This window comes from Chelonus insularis, unplaced genomic scaffold (genome assembly GCF_013357705.1).
Source record: "Chelonus insularis isolate UGA/USDA-ARS -01 unplaced genomic scaffold, ASM1335770v1 contig_121_pilon, whole genome shotgun sequence".
Taxonomy (NCBI): domain Eukaryota; kingdom Metazoa; phylum Arthropoda; class Insecta; order Hymenoptera; family Braconidae; genus Chelonus; species Chelonus insularis.
Genome location: NW_023276363.1, coordinates 69,412 through 87,949, shown reverse-complemented (window position 1 = coordinate 87,949; position 18,538 = coordinate 69,412). Strand labels below are relative to the sequence as shown.

At 29.8% G+C, this 18,538-nt stretch overlaps 5 protein-coding genes and 1 long non-coding RNA gene across 11 annotated transcripts; 3 read left to right on the top strand and 3 right to left on the bottom strand.

Moving 5' to 3' along the window:
- The first annotated feature begins 1 nt into the window (after position 1).
- On the top strand, positions 2-6,509 carry LOC118066656 (uncharacterized). Of its 4 annotated transcripts, XR_004690285.1 has the most exons (7): positions 2-339; positions 521-748; positions 1,677-1,783; positions 4,222-4,447; positions 4,531-4,889; positions 4,967-5,319; positions 5,732-6,509. It is a non-coding gene; the product is annotated as an uncharacterized lncRNA (long non-coding RNA). The 4 variants fall into 4 exon arrangements; XR_004690282.1 differs by lacking the exons at positions 4,222-4,447; positions 4,531-4,889; positions 4,967-5,319; positions 5,732-6,509 and adding an exon at positions 1,927-2,036; XR_004690284.1 differs by lacking the exons at positions 4,222-4,447; positions 4,531-4,889; positions 4,967-5,319; positions 5,732-6,509 and adding an exon at positions 1,927-2,036 and having other exon boundaries at positions 2-408.
- Positions 3,246-7,867, bottom strand: LOC118066625 (uncharacterized). 2 transcript variants are annotated; one of them, XM_035082806.1, is made up of 5 exons: positions 7,140-7,865; positions 6,821-7,039; positions 4,948-5,275; positions 4,205-4,438; positions 3,246-4,128 (listed from the first exon to the last, which is right to left on the bottom strand). In XM_035082806.1, the coding sequence occupies exons 2-5, from the start codon at positions 6,831-6,833 to the stop codon at positions 3,654-3,656; spliced, it is 1,050 nt and encodes a 349-aa protein (XP_034938697.1). In that variant the 5' UTR covers positions 6,834-7,039; positions 7,140-7,865; the 3' UTR covers positions 3,246-3,653. The 2 variants fall into 2 exon arrangements, with proteins under 2 accessions (XP_034938697.1, XP_034938705.1); XM_035082814.1 differs by lacking the exon at positions 6,821-7,039 and having other exon boundaries at positions 7,140-7,867.
- A 167-nt stretch (positions 7,868-8,034) lies between these two features.
- On the bottom strand, positions 8,035-12,258 carry LOC118066617 (putative uncharacterized protein DDB_G0291608). 2 transcript variants are annotated; one of them, XM_035082748.1, is made up of 4 exons: positions 11,984-12,258; positions 11,365-11,464; positions 11,082-11,282; positions 8,035-11,003 (listed from the first exon to the last, which is right to left on the bottom strand). In XM_035082748.1, exons 2-4 carry the CDS (start codon positions 11,458-11,460, stop codon positions 9,234-9,236), a joined length of 2,067 nt encoding a protein of 688 aa, XP_034938639.1. In that variant the 5' UTR covers positions 11,461-11,464; positions 11,984-12,258; the 3' UTR covers positions 8,035-9,233. The 2 variants fall into 2 exon arrangements, with proteins under 2 accessions (XP_034938639.1, XP_034938648.1); XM_035082757.1 differs by lacking the exon at positions 11,984-12,258 and adding an exon at positions 11,645-11,936.
- A 660-nt stretch (positions 12,259-12,918) lies between these two features.
- On the top strand, positions 12,919-15,062 carry LOC118066624 (CLIP domain-containing serine protease 2-like). Its single transcript, XM_035082790.1, has 3 exons — positions 12,919-13,118; positions 13,800-14,174; positions 14,294-15,062. The coding sequence occupies exons 1-3, from the start codon at positions 13,037-13,039 to the stop codon at positions 15,004-15,006; spliced, it is 1,170 nt and encodes a 389-aa protein (XP_034938681.1). The 5' UTR covers positions 12,919-13,036; the 3' UTR covers positions 15,007-15,062.
- A 438-nt stretch (positions 15,063-15,500) lies between these two features.
- Positions 15,501-17,957, top strand: LOC118066485 (phenoloxidase-activating factor 1-like). Its single transcript, XM_035082551.1, has 4 exons — positions 15,501-16,005; positions 16,078-16,152; positions 16,488-17,021; positions 17,096-17,957. Exons 2-4 carry the CDS (start codon positions 16,098-16,100, stop codon positions 17,713-17,715), a joined length of 1,209 nt encoding a protein of 402 aa, XP_034938442.1. The 5' UTR covers positions 15,501-16,005; positions 16,078-16,097; the 3' UTR covers positions 17,716-17,957.
- A 62-nt stretch (positions 17,958-18,019) lies between these two features.
- On the bottom strand, positions 18,020-18,486 carry LOC118065634 (uncharacterized). Its single transcript, XM_035081059.1, has one exon. It carries the CDS (start codon positions 18,455-18,457, stop codon positions 18,020-18,022), a length of 438 nt encoding a protein of 145 aa, XP_034936950.1. The 5' UTR covers positions 18,458-18,486.
- Between the last annotated feature and the right edge of the window lie 52 nt (positions 18,487-18,538).

Here is an 18,538-nt window from a genome sequence, read left to right as displayed (position 1 = left end):
TCGAACCCCCACTTCGAATCGTTGAACACATACCTGCAACAAAATAGCAATACAGTCTTGACGTTCGCCCTCATATCACAATATCAGTCACCTTTAATCTGCTGTTTTTCTCTTTGTAATTACACTCATTTTGCAATAATTAACTTGTAGGTTTACAGTATTAAGAAAATTGATGAAATATCATTGAACTGACTGCAGATACGCATTGAATCACTCAATAACGATTTTCACATCTCAATATTGCTTGCATCTAATGGAAAATGATGAAAAATTGATCTTAAGATAAAATAAACTACAAAATGTTGGATTATTATTATTGAATATCTTCGTATCCATCAGGTTAATTGAAATATTTGTAGAATGAATTCATTTTCTCCTTGACTTCAAAATACTTGATCTACCTCAAGGGTAACATTTGTATGCTGTAATAACCAAATTTACAAAAAAACAACTTTCTTTCACAATTGGCTTTTTTTTTTTTAAAAAGAAACATTAATAATACTTTTCTTTTTTATTTCAGACCAATTACTCCAGAGACAGCTTGATTGTTTCGTACGCACGCAATGTTCAACATAAGCACTCGAGTTCATCCATTTTGCACGTGATCCTGTGAATACAATTTTATGACGATTATCCTGCAAGATGTCTCACTCTATTTCAGCCATTACTAGGAACTTTCAAGGATGTCTGGATGCATTTATTTTTTCTTAGACATTTGTTGGTTCACATTAACAACACTAAAATTAAAGTAAGATAACATACAATTATGATAAAATTGCTATTAAGTTTTTGTACATACAAATATTATATAATTTTGTTGATAAATACTTGTAGCTATGCTGCGTTTGTTAACAAAATTATTTTTATATATTTTAAGTTCTGGATTCTAGTGTTTATGTATTCTACATTGTTTACAAATGGCACGTCATTGTCGCCAGGGTATTTCCTAAATCCCACTCAGGCGCTATCATTACATTTATATTTATAACCTCCTTTATTTCATTTAAAATAGTGTCTGTCCAATTATCATTAAATCAATCAGTAAATTTTCCATTAACAGCAGACATTTTAAAGCCTACGTATGTAAAAACCTCATTTTTTCTGGCGTTATGTCAAATAGTTGCATTTCTTGAATTTTCTCCTAGAATATTTCCATCAGATTCTTTGGGTGACACAATTTATCACTGACACATAATATAACAAAACTAAAAAAAGTATTTCTATTGTTTGTGAGCATTGATAATTGCATGTTCAATTAGTCGAAGCTTTTAAATGAAACTCGTGACAAATAAAGATACAAAGTGTCGTGATTGTTCAAACTATTTTCGATGAAACATTCATTCTTATTAACGACACTGTTAAAAGTAATTTTAGGTATTGATATCATGATCATCCAAACAGTGAACCGAGTTTGATCGTTCACGAGTAAAATACGTTCGTTCAATTGTATGAAACATGAAAACAGTTCGCAGAATAATATAACTAATTATAACAGAACATATTCTTTGACATTGATTGCAGACATTTTTCCATTGTGGACACAACGAGTTCAGTAGCCTTGACACTGCAACAACTGAATATTTTCAACATCTGTTTTTCTTACTTGTTTCCTTGCCATCTGTGTCTACAGAAATTATCATAAATGAAAATCTTTATTGTTGAATTATTTTTTGCAGATAAAACGATATAAAAATAATATTTTGATACCTGTCATATGCTGGCGATGTTGGAGATCAGACAAAATTTTATCTTAAGTCAAGCAATCATTATTGGAATAATGCACGTAAGTATGTGAGACTTTTTATAACTTTCTTTTTATTTATGAATGGTAAATTGATGGAAAGCATTTAATGACTCTGAAAATTGTTCGAGTCTTATAAAAGATCAAGTAAATGTTACTATTTCAAGTTTTTTTTTCTTCAATAGGAAAATCCGGTTGATTATAAATTTGAAGTTGATTAAGTTGAAAAAATATATTCAATTGCTTCAATTATAATAAATGAAATGCTATTTATATACTTCAATTTCATTCAAGTCAAAAAAAGGAACCGCAGAATTTATTGATGAAGTTGAAGGGACTAAAGGTTGAATCCATCTCCAAGTTATGTTTATATCAATTATCATTGAATCAAAAGATCAACAATCACAATAGTGAAATTTTTTCCCACATCAATATAATAGTTTTCGAAACTTTCAATGATGCAATGAAATTCAAGACGCTTCAAATGTAATATATATTTTTCTAAAAGCCACAATTTGACTTATAGATCTTGCTAGTCATTTCACAGTAAAGTTTCTGTCATGGAAGTAATTATTTCAGTTTAGTTGGTTATTACTAGATGATGTAAGATGTGAATAAGAATGAAATAATAATCGAGAATAAGTAGCTGGGGCAATTAGATCACATTTTGTAGTTGTAATTAAACTCAGTTTTAAAATGGGCCATTGATTAACTGTCCCCTCGCTTAAAAATGCATCTGTTGTAATAAGATAGTATTCCGACAATTAGTACAATTAAATAATTATTTCGATCTTTTGCATAGAGAACAATAGAATTATTAAGAATCTAAAGTCGACAAAATTATTAGGTTATGAGACAAGGTTTGGTAAGATGAAAGTGGAATAAGTAGAGTATGAAGGCAAAAGTAATTGTGCTAATAAACGTACAATTTAAAGAATAATCATTTATTTACGCGTTTATTAGACCTTTAGAGATTTAAAAAATAAGTCAGATTTTGTTGTTTTCTCATCTTGACATCATAAGTTAGTTTTCTTTTAGACTTCTAATAAATTGAATATCAATAGTTTATTTTGGATAAAAACTTTCCGTTAACTTTAATAAAGTAGCTCTTAATAAGTATTCATTGCTCAAGAAATCAATTATTGCATTAGAAACGACATGGAATTGTTTTTTCAAAGGTCACTCACCTAAAGCCATATTCTGTTGTTTTTATAAATATACATTTTCTTTACATTAATTTTTTCCATTGAAATAAACTTGAGTATTGCATTAAATATTTGTAATAGCTTATGATGTGTAATAAAATGATTCAGTATTTATTATATTCCTATTATTTCGTTATCGATTAAAAAAAAAATGACTTTTCATACTTATGATCTATAATTTGAATAAAAAAATGTTTCTTCATAATGAATTTATTAAATATCTCTAATCATCACATTTAATTTTTTATTATCAAATTTATATCGTAAAATACATTTTCTTTTATATTTTTCTTGGCAGATTTTTAGATTTATTAAAAAATTTATCACAATCAAATAGATTTTCCAGTTCGTTCTGGAGTAAAATTTTAATACAATAAATAATTTTAATATCATAAAAATAGATAATAATAAATTTAAAGGAATATTAAGAAAATAAGAGCCCTTAGTCAATTTTCTCAAATTAATTGCAATTTTTCTAGTGCTTGTCATTATTTATACTTCAATTAAGTACGATTCATTTCAACAATAAAATTATTATGTACACTCAAGATTGCCTAAACATACAAATTTTTTCTTACCTATAATTTTCACAAAATAAATTTAGTTGCTTTTATATACAAAGTAAAAAATTTCACAAATATCTACAGATCACACTAATTCTGAATTCAACAATTATTTCAGAATAATTCAATACTTTTATTTTTAAATTATGACTTTTTCTCATCAAAATTATATTTGTAAATATTATACAATGACTGTTTTTTACCCCAAAGCCAATAAGCTAAAAACGGACAATGCTCTGTAAGATAAACATTTAAAGCCATAGAGCAATTTAAAAGATATCTAAAAATACTTGACCACCAATAAGAAATATTTAATAAATAATCATGAATAAAAGTGTGGAAATGTAATAGCAATCGACTTGCAAAAGGCAGTGACTTATCATCAATTTCCAAACTATGATTGTTATTAGTCACAGTTGACGAAATCAAATTATATGTGAAAAGTTTAAAAGCTTTTCTACCTATAAATGGATGTATAGGCCATAAGCCTTCAAGAAGAACAGTACTCATTTCTTCGAAATCTTTTCTTTTGTTGGCAAGATGAGGCACCAAAACATCTTCTAATAGTCGTCTGCAAAGATCTCTACATTCATTGAGACTTCCATTACAAAGATTATATCTAAAAATAATTTTAACCATTTAGTTTTTCCTTAATAACAATTATATTAATTAAAGACTATTTAATAAATTATTACTTTTCTTCGGTTCCTAGTAATCGACCTATAACTCTCCAAAAATGAAGAAGACCTTCAAGCTCTTCATCTGTGGTAACAACTCCCAATTTCTTTCCACTTAAAAGAGTAAATCCAATAAATCCAAATTGAGTGAGTGCCATGTCCAGTTGAGAGATTCGACTTATTCCAGCTTCATAACTGCGTCTGGAGGCCACACAATGCTTTCTTCGAACATTCTTCAAGGATGTGAAGAATCTGCAATCCGTAATTATTATTATTATCATTATTATAAGAAATAATTTATTATGATTATTGATTTAATGATTCTTATTATTTATATGTTGCAGATTGGAAGATTTTCTTAGAACAATCCAAGGCCACCACACTGTTGGAAGCTTTTTCTCATTGTAACTTTATTATAATAAAAGCCATTCGATGATGAGCCATAAGTTTATTAATAATATTTGTTCAGCATTTGATTTTTAAGTTTTAAAAATAAACAGATGATCAGAAAGATTTATAATCTAATCGAGACGTCTAAACTCTGACGTACGAAATGATGTCAATGAACTGTCGAAATTCATTTAGTCTACATATAAGATATTTCTAGCTCTGTGTTGCAAAAAAAAAACCGTCTTGAGGAAATGGCTGTGTGTTAAATAGCAATAAAACATGACGTGATGAGTTTTTTGAGTATTATCATTAAGTAAGCAAACTTTTTAAATTCACTTCTCTTTATTTTATGATCTGCTCTTTATACTTACTCACTGGTTTCATCTGCAGGATTTTTATACCAAATACACGTGTGAAGTATCGTTGATGCGTATCTTCGGAAAGCTGTGCAAGGAGTACCACTTTGTTTGGTGAATTTTAAAATTGCAAGGACTGAAGGTACTGCTAATAAAATAAGTAGTCCTGATAATTTAGCTACCATCATCGTAAAAAAATTATTCCTGAAGACATCTTGACCAGTTCGAAATTTTATTGGGTCATAATATTCTGGTAATGTTATCATTGGATCGTCTGCGTCAGCTGGTATTTTTGCACCTTCTTCCAGAAGCATCCGAAATTTCTGTTCAACTGGATCATTTTCTAGAAAATAATTTTATTGTTCATTAAACAGCATTGTTGATAAAGTAAGCATCTATTTTTACTTCCATTAATAATCAATAACTATAAATTTGACTGAATTGTTTGAAAAGGTATTTTTATTATTGTTCCAATGTAATTCATTGTAATTTTTGATATTTTAATTAATTTTCCAACTTATATCCTGTTGTTGTGTACTTTAATCAAATGATTTCAAAACATTCTTCTTAATAACTATAAATATTGAATTTCCAATTATTTCTGTTTACTATATAATTTTCATATTCTATTATTCTGGTAATGATTCTAGGTATGATTTGAAAGCTTGTGGTTCAACTAATTATCTATTATTTTTATTGTTGGAAATATACTGATTAAAATATTTTATCAACATAAATAACATTCTTAATAGTTCAATTACTTCAATAACTCAATTTTTTATCAATTCTTTTTTAATAGAAATTGATGCGAGTTTATGTAGCAGATGATTATTGGAGATCAGAAGCATCATGCTGATCAATATAACAGTCATGTTATGTGATAAATCAGAACTTTAGTATTCTACAAGATACATTTAATCTACATCTGTGGATGGTACGACCTATGAATGACCAAATAAGTGATAATCTTATATGTACACTTTCATCATCAACATTACAAGTTGTTCCAATGCCTGCACGTTTACATGGTGTTACATCGAATTTTTGTATGAGAAAGGAATTTTGAACAGCCTACACTTCCAATTTTCTATCATGACTTTTTTTCTTTAAATGAAAGGAAATTTGTTAACTTTAAGTATGTATTTGTTGTAATTATATTCTAGAATTGAAAAGTAACCGGGCAAATAACATGTTAGTATTTATTATTGATTTATTCAGAATTAGAAAAAAAATAGAACGGTGGGTGATCATTGAAGATAAATTAACTCAACTATAACATTATAGAAAGTAAGTCGAGGCCATTAAGTGTTGATACCGGTACTTTCGTTAGAAGCTGACCAGAGATGTCGAATACATAGGTTTTTCCAATATTATAAAGTTGAAGAAATCAAGTTTTAATATGAATATTGTCGTTACATGCTAATATAAAATGTCAAAAATATTTTTTAATTTAACTTGATGTTAGTATTAAGCAAATAATTAATGTGTACTAGTCGAATTCCATAGAAGAGGAGTGTACATGCGACTTTAAAAGTCTGTATCATCGTCTTAAAATGGAAAAAATTTTTTGAGTTAAATTGTAATGGCTCCTAATAAAAAATAAAAAATATTTCTGAGAAATTATTTTCAAAAATCAATGGGATTACCCAACTATGAAAATCATAGAAAGTGAGTCGAAGCTATTAAATTTATTGGTGGGTATTCCTTTGATGATCAAAATGATAAGTATAAAATCATGAATTAAAAATAAAATTTTTTAAATTCTTTTAATAAAATTATTAAAAATCTTTTTCACTAGATACTTTTCTTTTTTATTTATTAAATATATTAAATAAAATCACTGAAATAAAAAATATAAATAATATATAAAGATAAAAAATAATCTTACTTATATCATCCATGGCTATTGCAGATTTACGAAGCTGAGCAATACTTTAAAAGGTTTGTCGACAGCAAATATTTTCCAGAAGACTGCATAAATAATCGCAGTTTGATTCTTCGAAAAAAAACACCAGAAACTTAACGAGTGTTTGTTTGATACGGATTGACCTCACAACTGTCAGTTGGGAAAATATAAAAGAGCTCTCAACCGAGAATTCACGGTACGCTGAAGAAGAAAATTGCAAGAGAAAGAAGAAGACAATAGAAACGGTTAGATAGTGTAGTTGATTGCAAGAATGAATAAATTTTGTCTCTTATTGACTTACCTAGTCAGTCTTCAGCTTCTGATATTCTCTCTCTTCTCACCTGCAGGCAAGCTGGAAGGGTAAGAAATACGTTATGTCGGCCAGCCACATCTCTAGAGAAAGGTCGAGCTCCCTTCCTTACACTCCTTTGAGTCTTATTTCTTTTTTTCAATCACATTCTCGCGAATCCAGTCTTTCACCTCAGTCTAGTATAAACTAAACGGATTTTGACTGGTAAAAATCAACGATAGCACTAGAAATTGTATCTGTAGTGAAAGAAAACTAATTAACACTTAGGATTTATTTTACAATGAATTGTACTGTGACGAGAAGTGTTAAGCGTTTCACTTATAGCTAATGAAGTACAAGAAAAAGTGTCAATTGGTCAACGACATGATTTCCACTTGGTCATTACATCTTGAGAGTGCTGAGAAAGAAAAATATTGCACTGTACTTCCTAGTTAAATTATTCATCAAGATTTATTATTGCAGATGACACAACAATTCATTGTAATGGCAGATTTTTCTGTGATGGTGATTGATTTCCGGCAAAGAGAGAACACTATTTTGTCACTAGATGTTGAAGAAAAATAATAACAAAGTATTAAACTTTTATTATAATGGCGAAAGTCAAACTGAGGGAAAGCTTTTGCTCCTATTTACTATATATCAAATTGTTACTACTAAAACCTGACTGCTCCAGAATATTTTTGTATAGTTGACGATAGCAAAGGTGAAAGTTAAGAGTGGGTGAGAGTACATAATAGAGAGGCATCGGCTTATATAAATGTATATTATAACTATTAATAATTTAGTTATCATATTAAATTCATTATCTACTACGGTTTTTTTTCAATAATAATTCATTATTATTATTATTATTATTTTTAATCAGCAAAGTATAAAAAGTCACAAATAGTTTTCCAAAAAATGAACGTATATTATTGTATAATAGTTTACAATTTTTCATAGTTGATTGTTGTAATAATATATTTATGATAATAAACCACAGTATCACTTATAATAATTATTATAAAATAACATCAATACTGAGTAACCATACGTTTATGTTAAACTATATATTCGAAAAGGACCATTTCATTCATTTTTTGGCAAGGGTGTCGAGCAATGCCACGGAACACTCTTGTATGATCATTAATTTACAATTAATCAACGAAACTTATAAACCAGTGATGATTATTTTGTTTCTAGAAATATTATTCTGATATCGTGTAAAGTTGAAATAAAGTAAATTTATTTTGCTTTTTTAGTTAACTAAAAAATATATATCAATTAAAACATTTTAAGCCATATTGAACAACGTTTCGAACACCTCGGAAGATATCAGACTTTTCTATAAAGCTATTTGCAAAAAATTTGAATGCTATAAACATTGTAAAAGCTATGATTCAGGCAGTTTTTTTTTAAATTCCATTTTGCACAGCGATTACCTTGAAGATAGGATAATTGTTGAGGGCATCTCATTTCCAATTGCTTACAAAAGTCATGCCAGAATACCTTGAATATTTTCTCTGAATGTGTCCCTCAGCTGTATTATATTTTAAAATGTTAAGCTGCGCTTCAAGTCCACTTTATGAACTTTTTTAAGATCAAATACGAATAAAATCCCGGATGAATCAAATTATTTTCAGATTAAAGTCATTCTATTCTATACGTACATTCCTTGGTTGGTTTGATCCTGATTGTTACTGAATTCCTTACTATTAATCATTAGCTATAGTTTATTGAGGATTTCATTTTTAATATAAATGGAAAATCCTCTGCACCAGAGTTTTTTACTTTTCACAGCCTGGCTGTACGCTATCAAAATCATTAGTAAAACCAATTTATTTTACATTCAAAAATTAGCATTGCGATTTTCTTATCTAAACTTTCTCTTTTTTTTATGAACCACCGACATTTTAACATTTGATTTAATGGAAGAGCAACATCAGTAAATCAATACGAAATTAATCATTTACATTTTTCATTTGATTTTGTTTGCTCCTATTTCCATGATAACTTTTTTTTTAATAATGTAAAACTATCTATATACATCGTTAAAAGAATTGTTGTTGGTCGATAACAATTCTATTTACTCTTAAACCTAGACTATCACGAAGGTACGGCGCCAATTTCATTTGTTTCCGTGCAATCATTAATCGATATTTGTGCCATATCATTTGTCAGTTCATCTGGCGTTGATTTCACTTCGGATTTCCGCTGTATCGCGTACATTTCAAAAATTTCTTTGTCCTTACCGAAATTATTCGGCTGTCCATTAATTTTATTAGATTGTTTAACGAGTATATCTTCAGATGTACTAGCATTTAACTTTATGTTATTATCCATAATTGTATTCATACCGTTCGAAATTTTATCGTCACTTTCTACTTGCTTATCAGTAAGTTCATCAATGTAACCATTCTGCTCTGATTCAGGACTTTGATTCAATTTCTCATCTTCAACTTTACCTTCATTCGTTCTGTTATCCGCATCATTATCTTGTTGTTCAGTTTCTGATTTTACACCATTTTTTTTTCGGCCATTATGTTTAATTAAATTGATATCATCGAACGGCTTATTTTTCTTTAGAACCATAATTTTCGTTTTGCATTGTTTTGAATTCACTTGATTGTCCATAAATGATGCTGTCAAATTATCGTCAGAAGTCTTTGTTATTTTTATATCACCAGAGGCAGCATGAGGTTCATCTTCATCTAAATCTGTAACTTGAACATTGCTGTTTTCATTTACAGTATCATTAAAAGTCTCATCTGAAATTTTATCAGTCATTGTTCCAGCAGCATTCTCATGCTCTGACACGGAATTATCTCTTTGCAATACTTTTACTGGACTCTTAGACTTTCCAACACTTTCTTTATTATGAGGAGCTGGATGAGTAGGCGATGCTGCTTGACGTTTATGTGATGTATTTTTTGGAGGTGTATTAGCTTGAGGTCTAAATATCCTCTTCTTCATCTCTTCATAAGGCGAAACGGGTGAAGCATGAACGAGTTGAATTTGTGGTTGTTGCGGCTGTGGCATTCTATGAACTTTTTGATGAACTCTTTTATCATGAAGTCCTATTGGATAAAAATAAGGGTCGTAATGAATCTGTAGATTAGGAGCCAGCGCTGGATTAATTACAAGTGGAGCACCTGGTGGAGTAAAAATTTCGAAAGGTAATCCTGGATTCGGATGAATATTTGGATTATTATAAGCTCCTATTTGACGTGGCAGTTGTGGATACTGATATTGAGGTGCTGGATATGGTACAGATGGCTGCGGTGGTGTTGGAGGATTTGCTATTACATTGGGAACAATTCGATCTCGTACTTTGTTAACATTGACATTATAATGATTCGCTACAGACCTAGATTCATACATATGGTCACTTTGTGGAATTAGTGTGTTTTGTGGTGGTCGAATGTAAGCCAAATCATAACTCTCAGATGATTCCATCGCCGACCCGCGACTTGGCATCATATAATTCGATTGATATTGGGGTGGTTGTGATAATTGTTTATCATCACTTGGATGCTGCATTTGTTGAATGAGATGTTGATGAGATTGATTTTGTAATGATCGATATTGCTGTTGTTGGTGTTGGTGTTGCTGCTGCTGTTGTTTCTTTTGTTGCTGTTTTTGATGATCCTGACTTTGGTCTTGATATTGAGGATATTGAGGAACGGGTCTTTTAACTTCTTCAGCAGATGTGCCATTTTGAAGTTTAGCTCGATCACTCTGTACTGCCATCCATATTTCTTTCAGCTCTCCTGTGATATCTCTATCATTTAAGATTTTATAATGTCTCATAAACACGATCCCTTTATTCATGGCTTCAATGAAGTCAAGAAGAAGTTCTATTAAAATCGATTGTTCCTAGAGCAAAAAAGATTAATATCACACTTGAAAAATATTATTCATCGATTGTTAAATGTAAAGTTTATTTAGTCTTACCTTCGGATCTGTTGCATTTTTTCCGTTTTGTCGTAATATTTCAGGATTCGCCATTACAAAAAATACAGTCACTTCAGGTGATTCGGTCCTTGGTGGATTTATTTTCATACCTCCATAAAGAGGCAATCTTTCGAAAGGACACGATGCCATTCCTATTTTATCCCATGATAGAACATTAATATAACATGGATGGACTGAACCCTGGAAAATTTAAATTATATTTCATAAATATTCTATTGTTTCTTAACTCTGTTTAAGATGGATTAATAAATATCTTTCATACCCTTAAAAAATCTTGAATACACATGTGTGGTTGAGGAGGGTTTTTGAAAAATCTCGTTCCCATTCGCTTTGGCCTGCTCACACTCCCTTCCGTCATTGTTCTATTCATTTTAATGAGAGAAAAAAAAATGAATTAATAAACAAAATGAATAAAAAAAATTAAACGAGCACAATAATTATAATAGTAGTTGTTATTGATAATCATGAATGTCATTAGTATCAAATGAATATATGTCGTTTAAAACAAACAGTTATTAGTAAATAAATGAATAAAAACTTACAATGAAAATATGAAATCACATTAAACTACAAATCTTATCTATCTAATATTATAAAATTATTGTTCACACGATACTATCGTAATTGAATTATCGTACAATTTTGACAAAATAAAATAAAGAAATAATAAAAAATATTTATGAGGAAGATAAAAGATAGAATTAATCCTGTTAGTAAAATTTATATCAAGATTTCACTCTCATTTTGTTAAAATGTTGAACATAACCACTAAAATACGACAACGACCTCCAAAACGGAGTGTACATGGAAAATAATGTTATAATTCGTTTACTTATCAAGCAGTGTTCTATACTATAGGTAATTCTTTTGTTAAAACTTACTTGAAGCAGTACGACAAGCATGAAAATCAAATCAGACGGGCATGAACCCGACAACAGACATTATCGGCAAGCCAGAGAAAAAAAACCTTTGTACAAGTCTGATCCTTATGTTTATTGTTTTTTACAAAATTCTTAGAAATACTAATCCGTCTGAACAACACAGTGGCGATAACTCATGAATTTTTGGCAAACTATCAACAACTTTTAATGACATGTGGCGCTATCTGACTATCTGCAACACTAAAAATTGGAACACCATTGTCTAGTAGATGCTGCCGCCTCCTGGAATTTAGGAGCAAAGAGAAATCTCCTTTCTCTTTACGGTGAACCGAGGGCTGCCGAAAATTACCGAGTATTTTTGAATATTTTAAAGTTCACGACAATAGTAATTTTTTGTAATAGTAATTAGTTATTATAATATTTAATAGTAAATAGAGAAATGCTAAACAAAAAATATTTTTGTACATCAAATTTTTTTTAAGGATCAATACTAGATCTTTGTTCTTGGAATTAATTAATAATTAAATGAATATAAAAATAACAAAGTAAATTTGCAGTAATACAATTCTTGATTGTTTGTTAAGTTAAATACATAATACTAAAATTTAGTTTATAAATCATTTTTATGATGTTATTATAAACAATACGATTATTTTTACAACTGTGTTTCATAAATATATTCGAATAACATCGAAAAATTCATGTTAAATCTAACAACCCGGATGAAAGATAAACAATAATACTAATAAAAAAAACAATTAAAAATTAGCATTTATAATTAATGTACTTCAATCATTAATGGATAAAACGCAAAAAAAAATATTCGTTAAATCTAAAATACGTACGGGGAATCCTCAGATAATTAATTTGTAAACTTCTCATCACCGTAAAGAAGTGGGAGACTAGTTGACCCTGGTTCAAGTTCTCCCATCTCTGATTACTTTGTCCACTGTCAGTCGATTCTCGTATCTGCATGAAACGTTTTGGCATTATCACTATAAGATTTAATGAGATATTGTTTATTCAATATTAATTAATCGTTTATTATTTATAATGAAAATGTTTAAACAATTGTTTTGTTTCACCACGTTTTGTTTTTCACAAGTTTTCTTTCCTTTTAATTATGTCAATGCTCGTAAGTATTTATCTTCCTGAATTAATTATTGATAAATTTAATGATCCAATCAGAATTATCAACTTTTCATCAAACAATTTTTAATTCCTAGTAATTCATTTACTACTAATTTTATCATCAATTTTATATAATATGTACATGTCAAAGTCCATTCAAAATAGTTCATTAAATTTAACATCATTCAATTCTCATTTGCAATATTAGCTACACTATTGCTATTTCTAAATTAGATAGAATTTATTTGAGACTTATGTAAAAATTTTGCACTGTATACCATGCATTAATTTATTCTCTGTTATGAACTTGTATAATCAATTTTAACGATCTTTGTTATTACGCGATAATTACATTTGAATTATCCAAAAGCAAGAGAATAAGATCAACAAATAGTAAGAAGAGAGATAAACAACCATCACGTCATGCAATTTCAAAACCTTTCATGATGGATTTGTCTAAGCGGAAGATTGATGGCAAGGTCAAACAACTTTAGTAATGGCTAAAAAAACCCATGAAAAGTATTTACATATTAAACTCACCATTAACACTTTACATATTCTAGAGCATACTTTTAAAAATAACTTTACTTGGATATTTTCACTGTCATCACAAACCACATAAAAGCCTTCATTAGTTGTGAAATCCCCACACTTTGATAACGGTATGATTCATAATTATTTCCAGAGGAAAGGTATGTTGAAAGGTGCTGGACAAGAAATAATGAAGTTGGTGAATGTATAAATATTCGTCAATGTCCACCAATGCTACAACTTCTTCAAACACAGCCATTGACCAGATTAGTTTTTGACAAACTTAGAGAAGCTCAATGTGGTTTTGAAGGTCGAGATCCTAAAGTATGTTGTGTACAAACATCGATTGATCCAACACCTGCAACCCCTACTGAACCCACTGAATGGAACAATCAAGAAACAAATATTAACTCTAGAAGTAATTTGCTTCCTGAAGTATGTGGTAGAGATCTTTCTCTTCGAATCGTTGGTGGAGAGCGAGCTGATCTTGATGAGTTTCCATGGATGGCTCTACTAGAATATCAAAAACGTAAGTTGTTAATTAGAAAATCATTAAAAATATATTAAGAATAAAAATATTCAAATAATTACTCACTTCATAGATAATAATTAACTCATCATTAATAATTATTGCAATTATTTTTACAGCAAATGGAAGATCTACTGCATGCGGTGGAGTATTAATTAGTCATAGATATGTTTTAACTGCCGCTCATTGTATCAAAGGCAAAGATCTTCCTAAAACCTGGCGTTTAGTAAGTGTTCGATTGGGTGAATATGACACCTCAACAGACAATGATTGTATTAGTGATGGTCGAGGTTCTCAAGTTTGTGCTCCACCACCAATAGCTGTTGGTGTGGAGGAACAAATTGCTCATGAAGATTACAATCCAACATCAAGAGATCAGAAAAATGACATTGCTTTATTACGACTTAGTCAAGATGTTTCCTTCACAGACTTTATTAAACCCATTTGTTTGCCCAACGATGAAAATGTCCCTCAACGAGTATGGGTAGCTGGATGGGGCAAAACTGAGAGTCGAAGTGATTCTGATGTTAAATTAAAACTTGCCCTTCCTATTTCTGATCGACAAGCGTGTCTAGAACGATATGGAAGTGCTTCTGTGTTTCTTGGTGATTCTCAACTTTGTGCTGGAGGTCAACGAGGAAAAGATTCATGTAGAGGAGACTCTGGGGGTCCATTGATGGCTGTAGAAAGCACGAGAGATGGTTTCAAGAGATGGACTACTGTTGGTGTAGTATCATTTGGACCTTCACCATGTGGTATGCAAGGATGGCCTGGAATTTATACCAAAATTTCAAAATATACTGACTGGATATTGCAAAATATGAGACCTTAATTATCACATTGATATTAAAATCATGACAATAAATACATAAACAACACAGTAAAAAGGAGAAATATAAACTTGATATTTATATATTTTAAGTTTAACTTATCATGTCTAATATATATATTAAAAAATAAAGCTACATTTTTTATAATAAATAATAAGTATTAATTTATATTAATCATCTGGAGTAAAAGGGTTTTACATTAATATACATCAGTAACAGTTTAATAATTGTTACGAATTTGCAGCTGTTTAAAAATATTGTTCCTTACTGCTTTTAATATTCATTTCTTTATTAAATAAATTCATGAGTAATAATTAATAAAAATTTATTTTATATCATTTTGTTGAGTAGAAATGATTAAAACTGAGGATGATCTTATCAATCATAACTTCTGAGTCATTAAGATTTACTTACGGGTCACGGAAATAATAACTCTAATCAACATTCATGTAACTGTTCATATAAACACATGTTAAAGCTTGCCAAATGCTTTGAACTGGGAGTTTCCCATGGGATTGAATTTAAAATGGAATTCTAATATATATTTATCACTTCAATATTATTATCAATCAATATTATACTTAAGGTATTCAGTTTCAATATCATTACTACCAAATCAACTGCGTTTATTGGAATATGATGTTTGCAGTCCCTACGTAAAATGCGTTTAGCAGTGGAAGTGAATCTTCATATAAAAATAATAAAAAAATAAAACTTTGTAAAAAAAAATCCTCAAGGACAAATGCAGATGGCAGCAGATCGCAAAATGCTATCGCAACCGGTTTATCGTTTAGTTAATAAATAGTTGATCTAAAGAGAAGAAGTTTTGTTTGAGTTAATAACTTGAATACTAAGAAGTAAATAGCGGTACCAGTGATAGATGACTAATTGTTTCTTTTTTTATTGGAAATAGATACTTATTATAAAATGGTTATAAGATAAGAGTTATTTTAATACCGGAAAATTTGTTATTATCATTTCAGTTATTTTCTATCTTCAAAGTAAGTAGAAACAATCAAACTCAACTTTATATTGTTTTCTATCATTCAAATGAGTTTTTAAATTTTTTTTAGAACTAGAAGTGTTGCTGAACATGATTCAAAAAATTATTTTCTGTCTTGGTGTATTCTTTTTCACTGTTGATGCTCGTAAGTTAAATTATTTACGTCATTTCAATAAGGAACATAGAATTTTATGTAAAGTAAATCCGTCTATTGACACATGTTGAATATATTTAAATAAATTCATGTAAGATATATCGTTAATGGTGTTAATTTATAAATTTTAAAATTTTATGAAGTAACTAAGATTTACAAAAAAAAATCATAAAATAATCAAAATGATGTGACCATGACTTTAATTACATTGATTTATCTCAAGTTAACGATAAAAATTACATGTCAATTAACAATATTGAAATTATTTCAAGAAAGGTTTATTCACCTTGACATTTTATTATTTTAACATCTGTCATATTTTTTAGAGGAAACTTGCTATACACCGACTAGGGATGCTGGTGAATGTATCAATTTAAATGATTGTGATTCTCTGATGCAAGTATTCAAAGGTCCTAAGCCAATTCCAGAATCGTCTCTAAAGATTTTAAGAGCTTCGCACTGTGGATTTGATGGTAAAACACCTAAAGTCTGCTGTAAATCAGCTAACATCCAGCAGAGTGAAGCTCCACAACATTCACAAGCTTCTGCACCGGATAGCAATACAGAAAGAATAACAATTACGTCTTCTACTAATTTACCACCAGCATCATCATCATCAACATTCGATCCTCCTGATGTTTCATCACATCCTAACTTGCGGTTTCTAAATCACAGTATCTGTGGACCGATCACACAATCGAAAATAGTTAATGGTAATAAAACTGGCGTGCTAGATTATCCTTGGATGGCATTAATAGCATATAATATTAACGGAAGGAAAGAATTTAGATGTGGTGGAAGCATAATTAATGATAAATACATATTGACTGCTGCACATTGTTTAACAGAACTCCCACAGCGTAAGTAATTTGATATTACTTCATCTATTTTCATATTAATGATAATTATTATTGAAATATAAAATATTTTGCAGCACTTGCTGTGGATGGTGTGAGAGTAGGAGAGCACAATTTAAGTACAGAACGTGATTGTGATCGTGATAAGAATGGTCTAGAGATTGTTTGTGCTGATGGTTATCAGGACTTTGGTGTAGAAAGTTTTCTATATCATTCAGAATACAGTTCAAAAACTCTAAAAAACGATATAGGGTTAATAAGAGTTGATGGGAGAATAGACTTTTCTCCAATAAATGTAAAACCAATTTGTTTACCTATCGGTTCTGCTATAAGACTTGGATCTAAAAAAGTAACAGTCCTAGGCTGGGGTGCAACAGACATTGGACCTCGTAGTCAAGATCTACTGAAAGTAACTATACCTCGAGTCTCTAATGAAGAGTGTGCTAGTAGCTATCCTTCTAGAATCTCTATTTGGGAAAAACAAATATGCGCTGGAGGAAAAGATGGGAAAGATTCCTGCGGTGGTGATAGCGGTGGACCCATGCTAGCACCTGCAATTTATAATAGTAATGTTCGATTCGTTCAATATGGAATTGTGAGTTTCGGACCTCGAAATTGTGGAACCGAAGGCATTCCTGGAGTTTACACTAGAGTTACTCATTATATGGATTGGATATTAAATTCTATGAGAGATTAATGCTTATCACAACTGTAATAAGAAGTTATAGTTTACGTAGTTTTAAACTGTTCTATTTGTTTAAGAACGTCCCAAGACTGATCAATCATGATTACTAGAAACATAAATAAATAGAAAAATTACTTTATTGCAATAGAAATAATTATAGATTCTTAAAATATACGGAATATACTCTTTTCATATAATTATAAATTCCTTGGGATTAAGTAGTAAATATGTTTATGATTTATTTACACATACATAAGTTGAATGATTTTTTTTTATAATAAATTAGAAAACATTCAGTCATACTTATTTTATTGCACTACTTATTTTCGTCACAAGCATCAGAATCGTAGTTTTGAGCATTGTCATTATTGCACGGATTAGCAGCATTGTGATCATCACAATGGCTGCTCATATATCTATCCTCAATATCATCATGGTCTTCAATGAGTTCAGCTGTTTCATTTATAGAAACCCTCAATGGTCCACGTTCATTTTTTTTCTTAATCATAGAAGTTTCTGATCTCCCAGTGGAAGCATGTGATTTTCTAGAGCTTGAAGATTTGGAAGATTCGCCAGGAGATAATCTGGTCATTGGAGTATTAATAAAAGACCCTGAATCAGGTCTAGAAGGAGATGCAGGACTAATATCTGATTCTAAACTGCTTGAATGTAATATTGGCTCGGATTTGGGCATTTTCTTCTTTTTCTTCTTTTTACGCTCAAGTTTATAATCACGCGATTGTAGTTGTCGCATTGCCTGGAAACTCTGGTTTTCGTTTCTCTTCTTAGAAAGTTGATTCAAAAATTTTTTAAATAATGCTTTTTCTATCTAAAA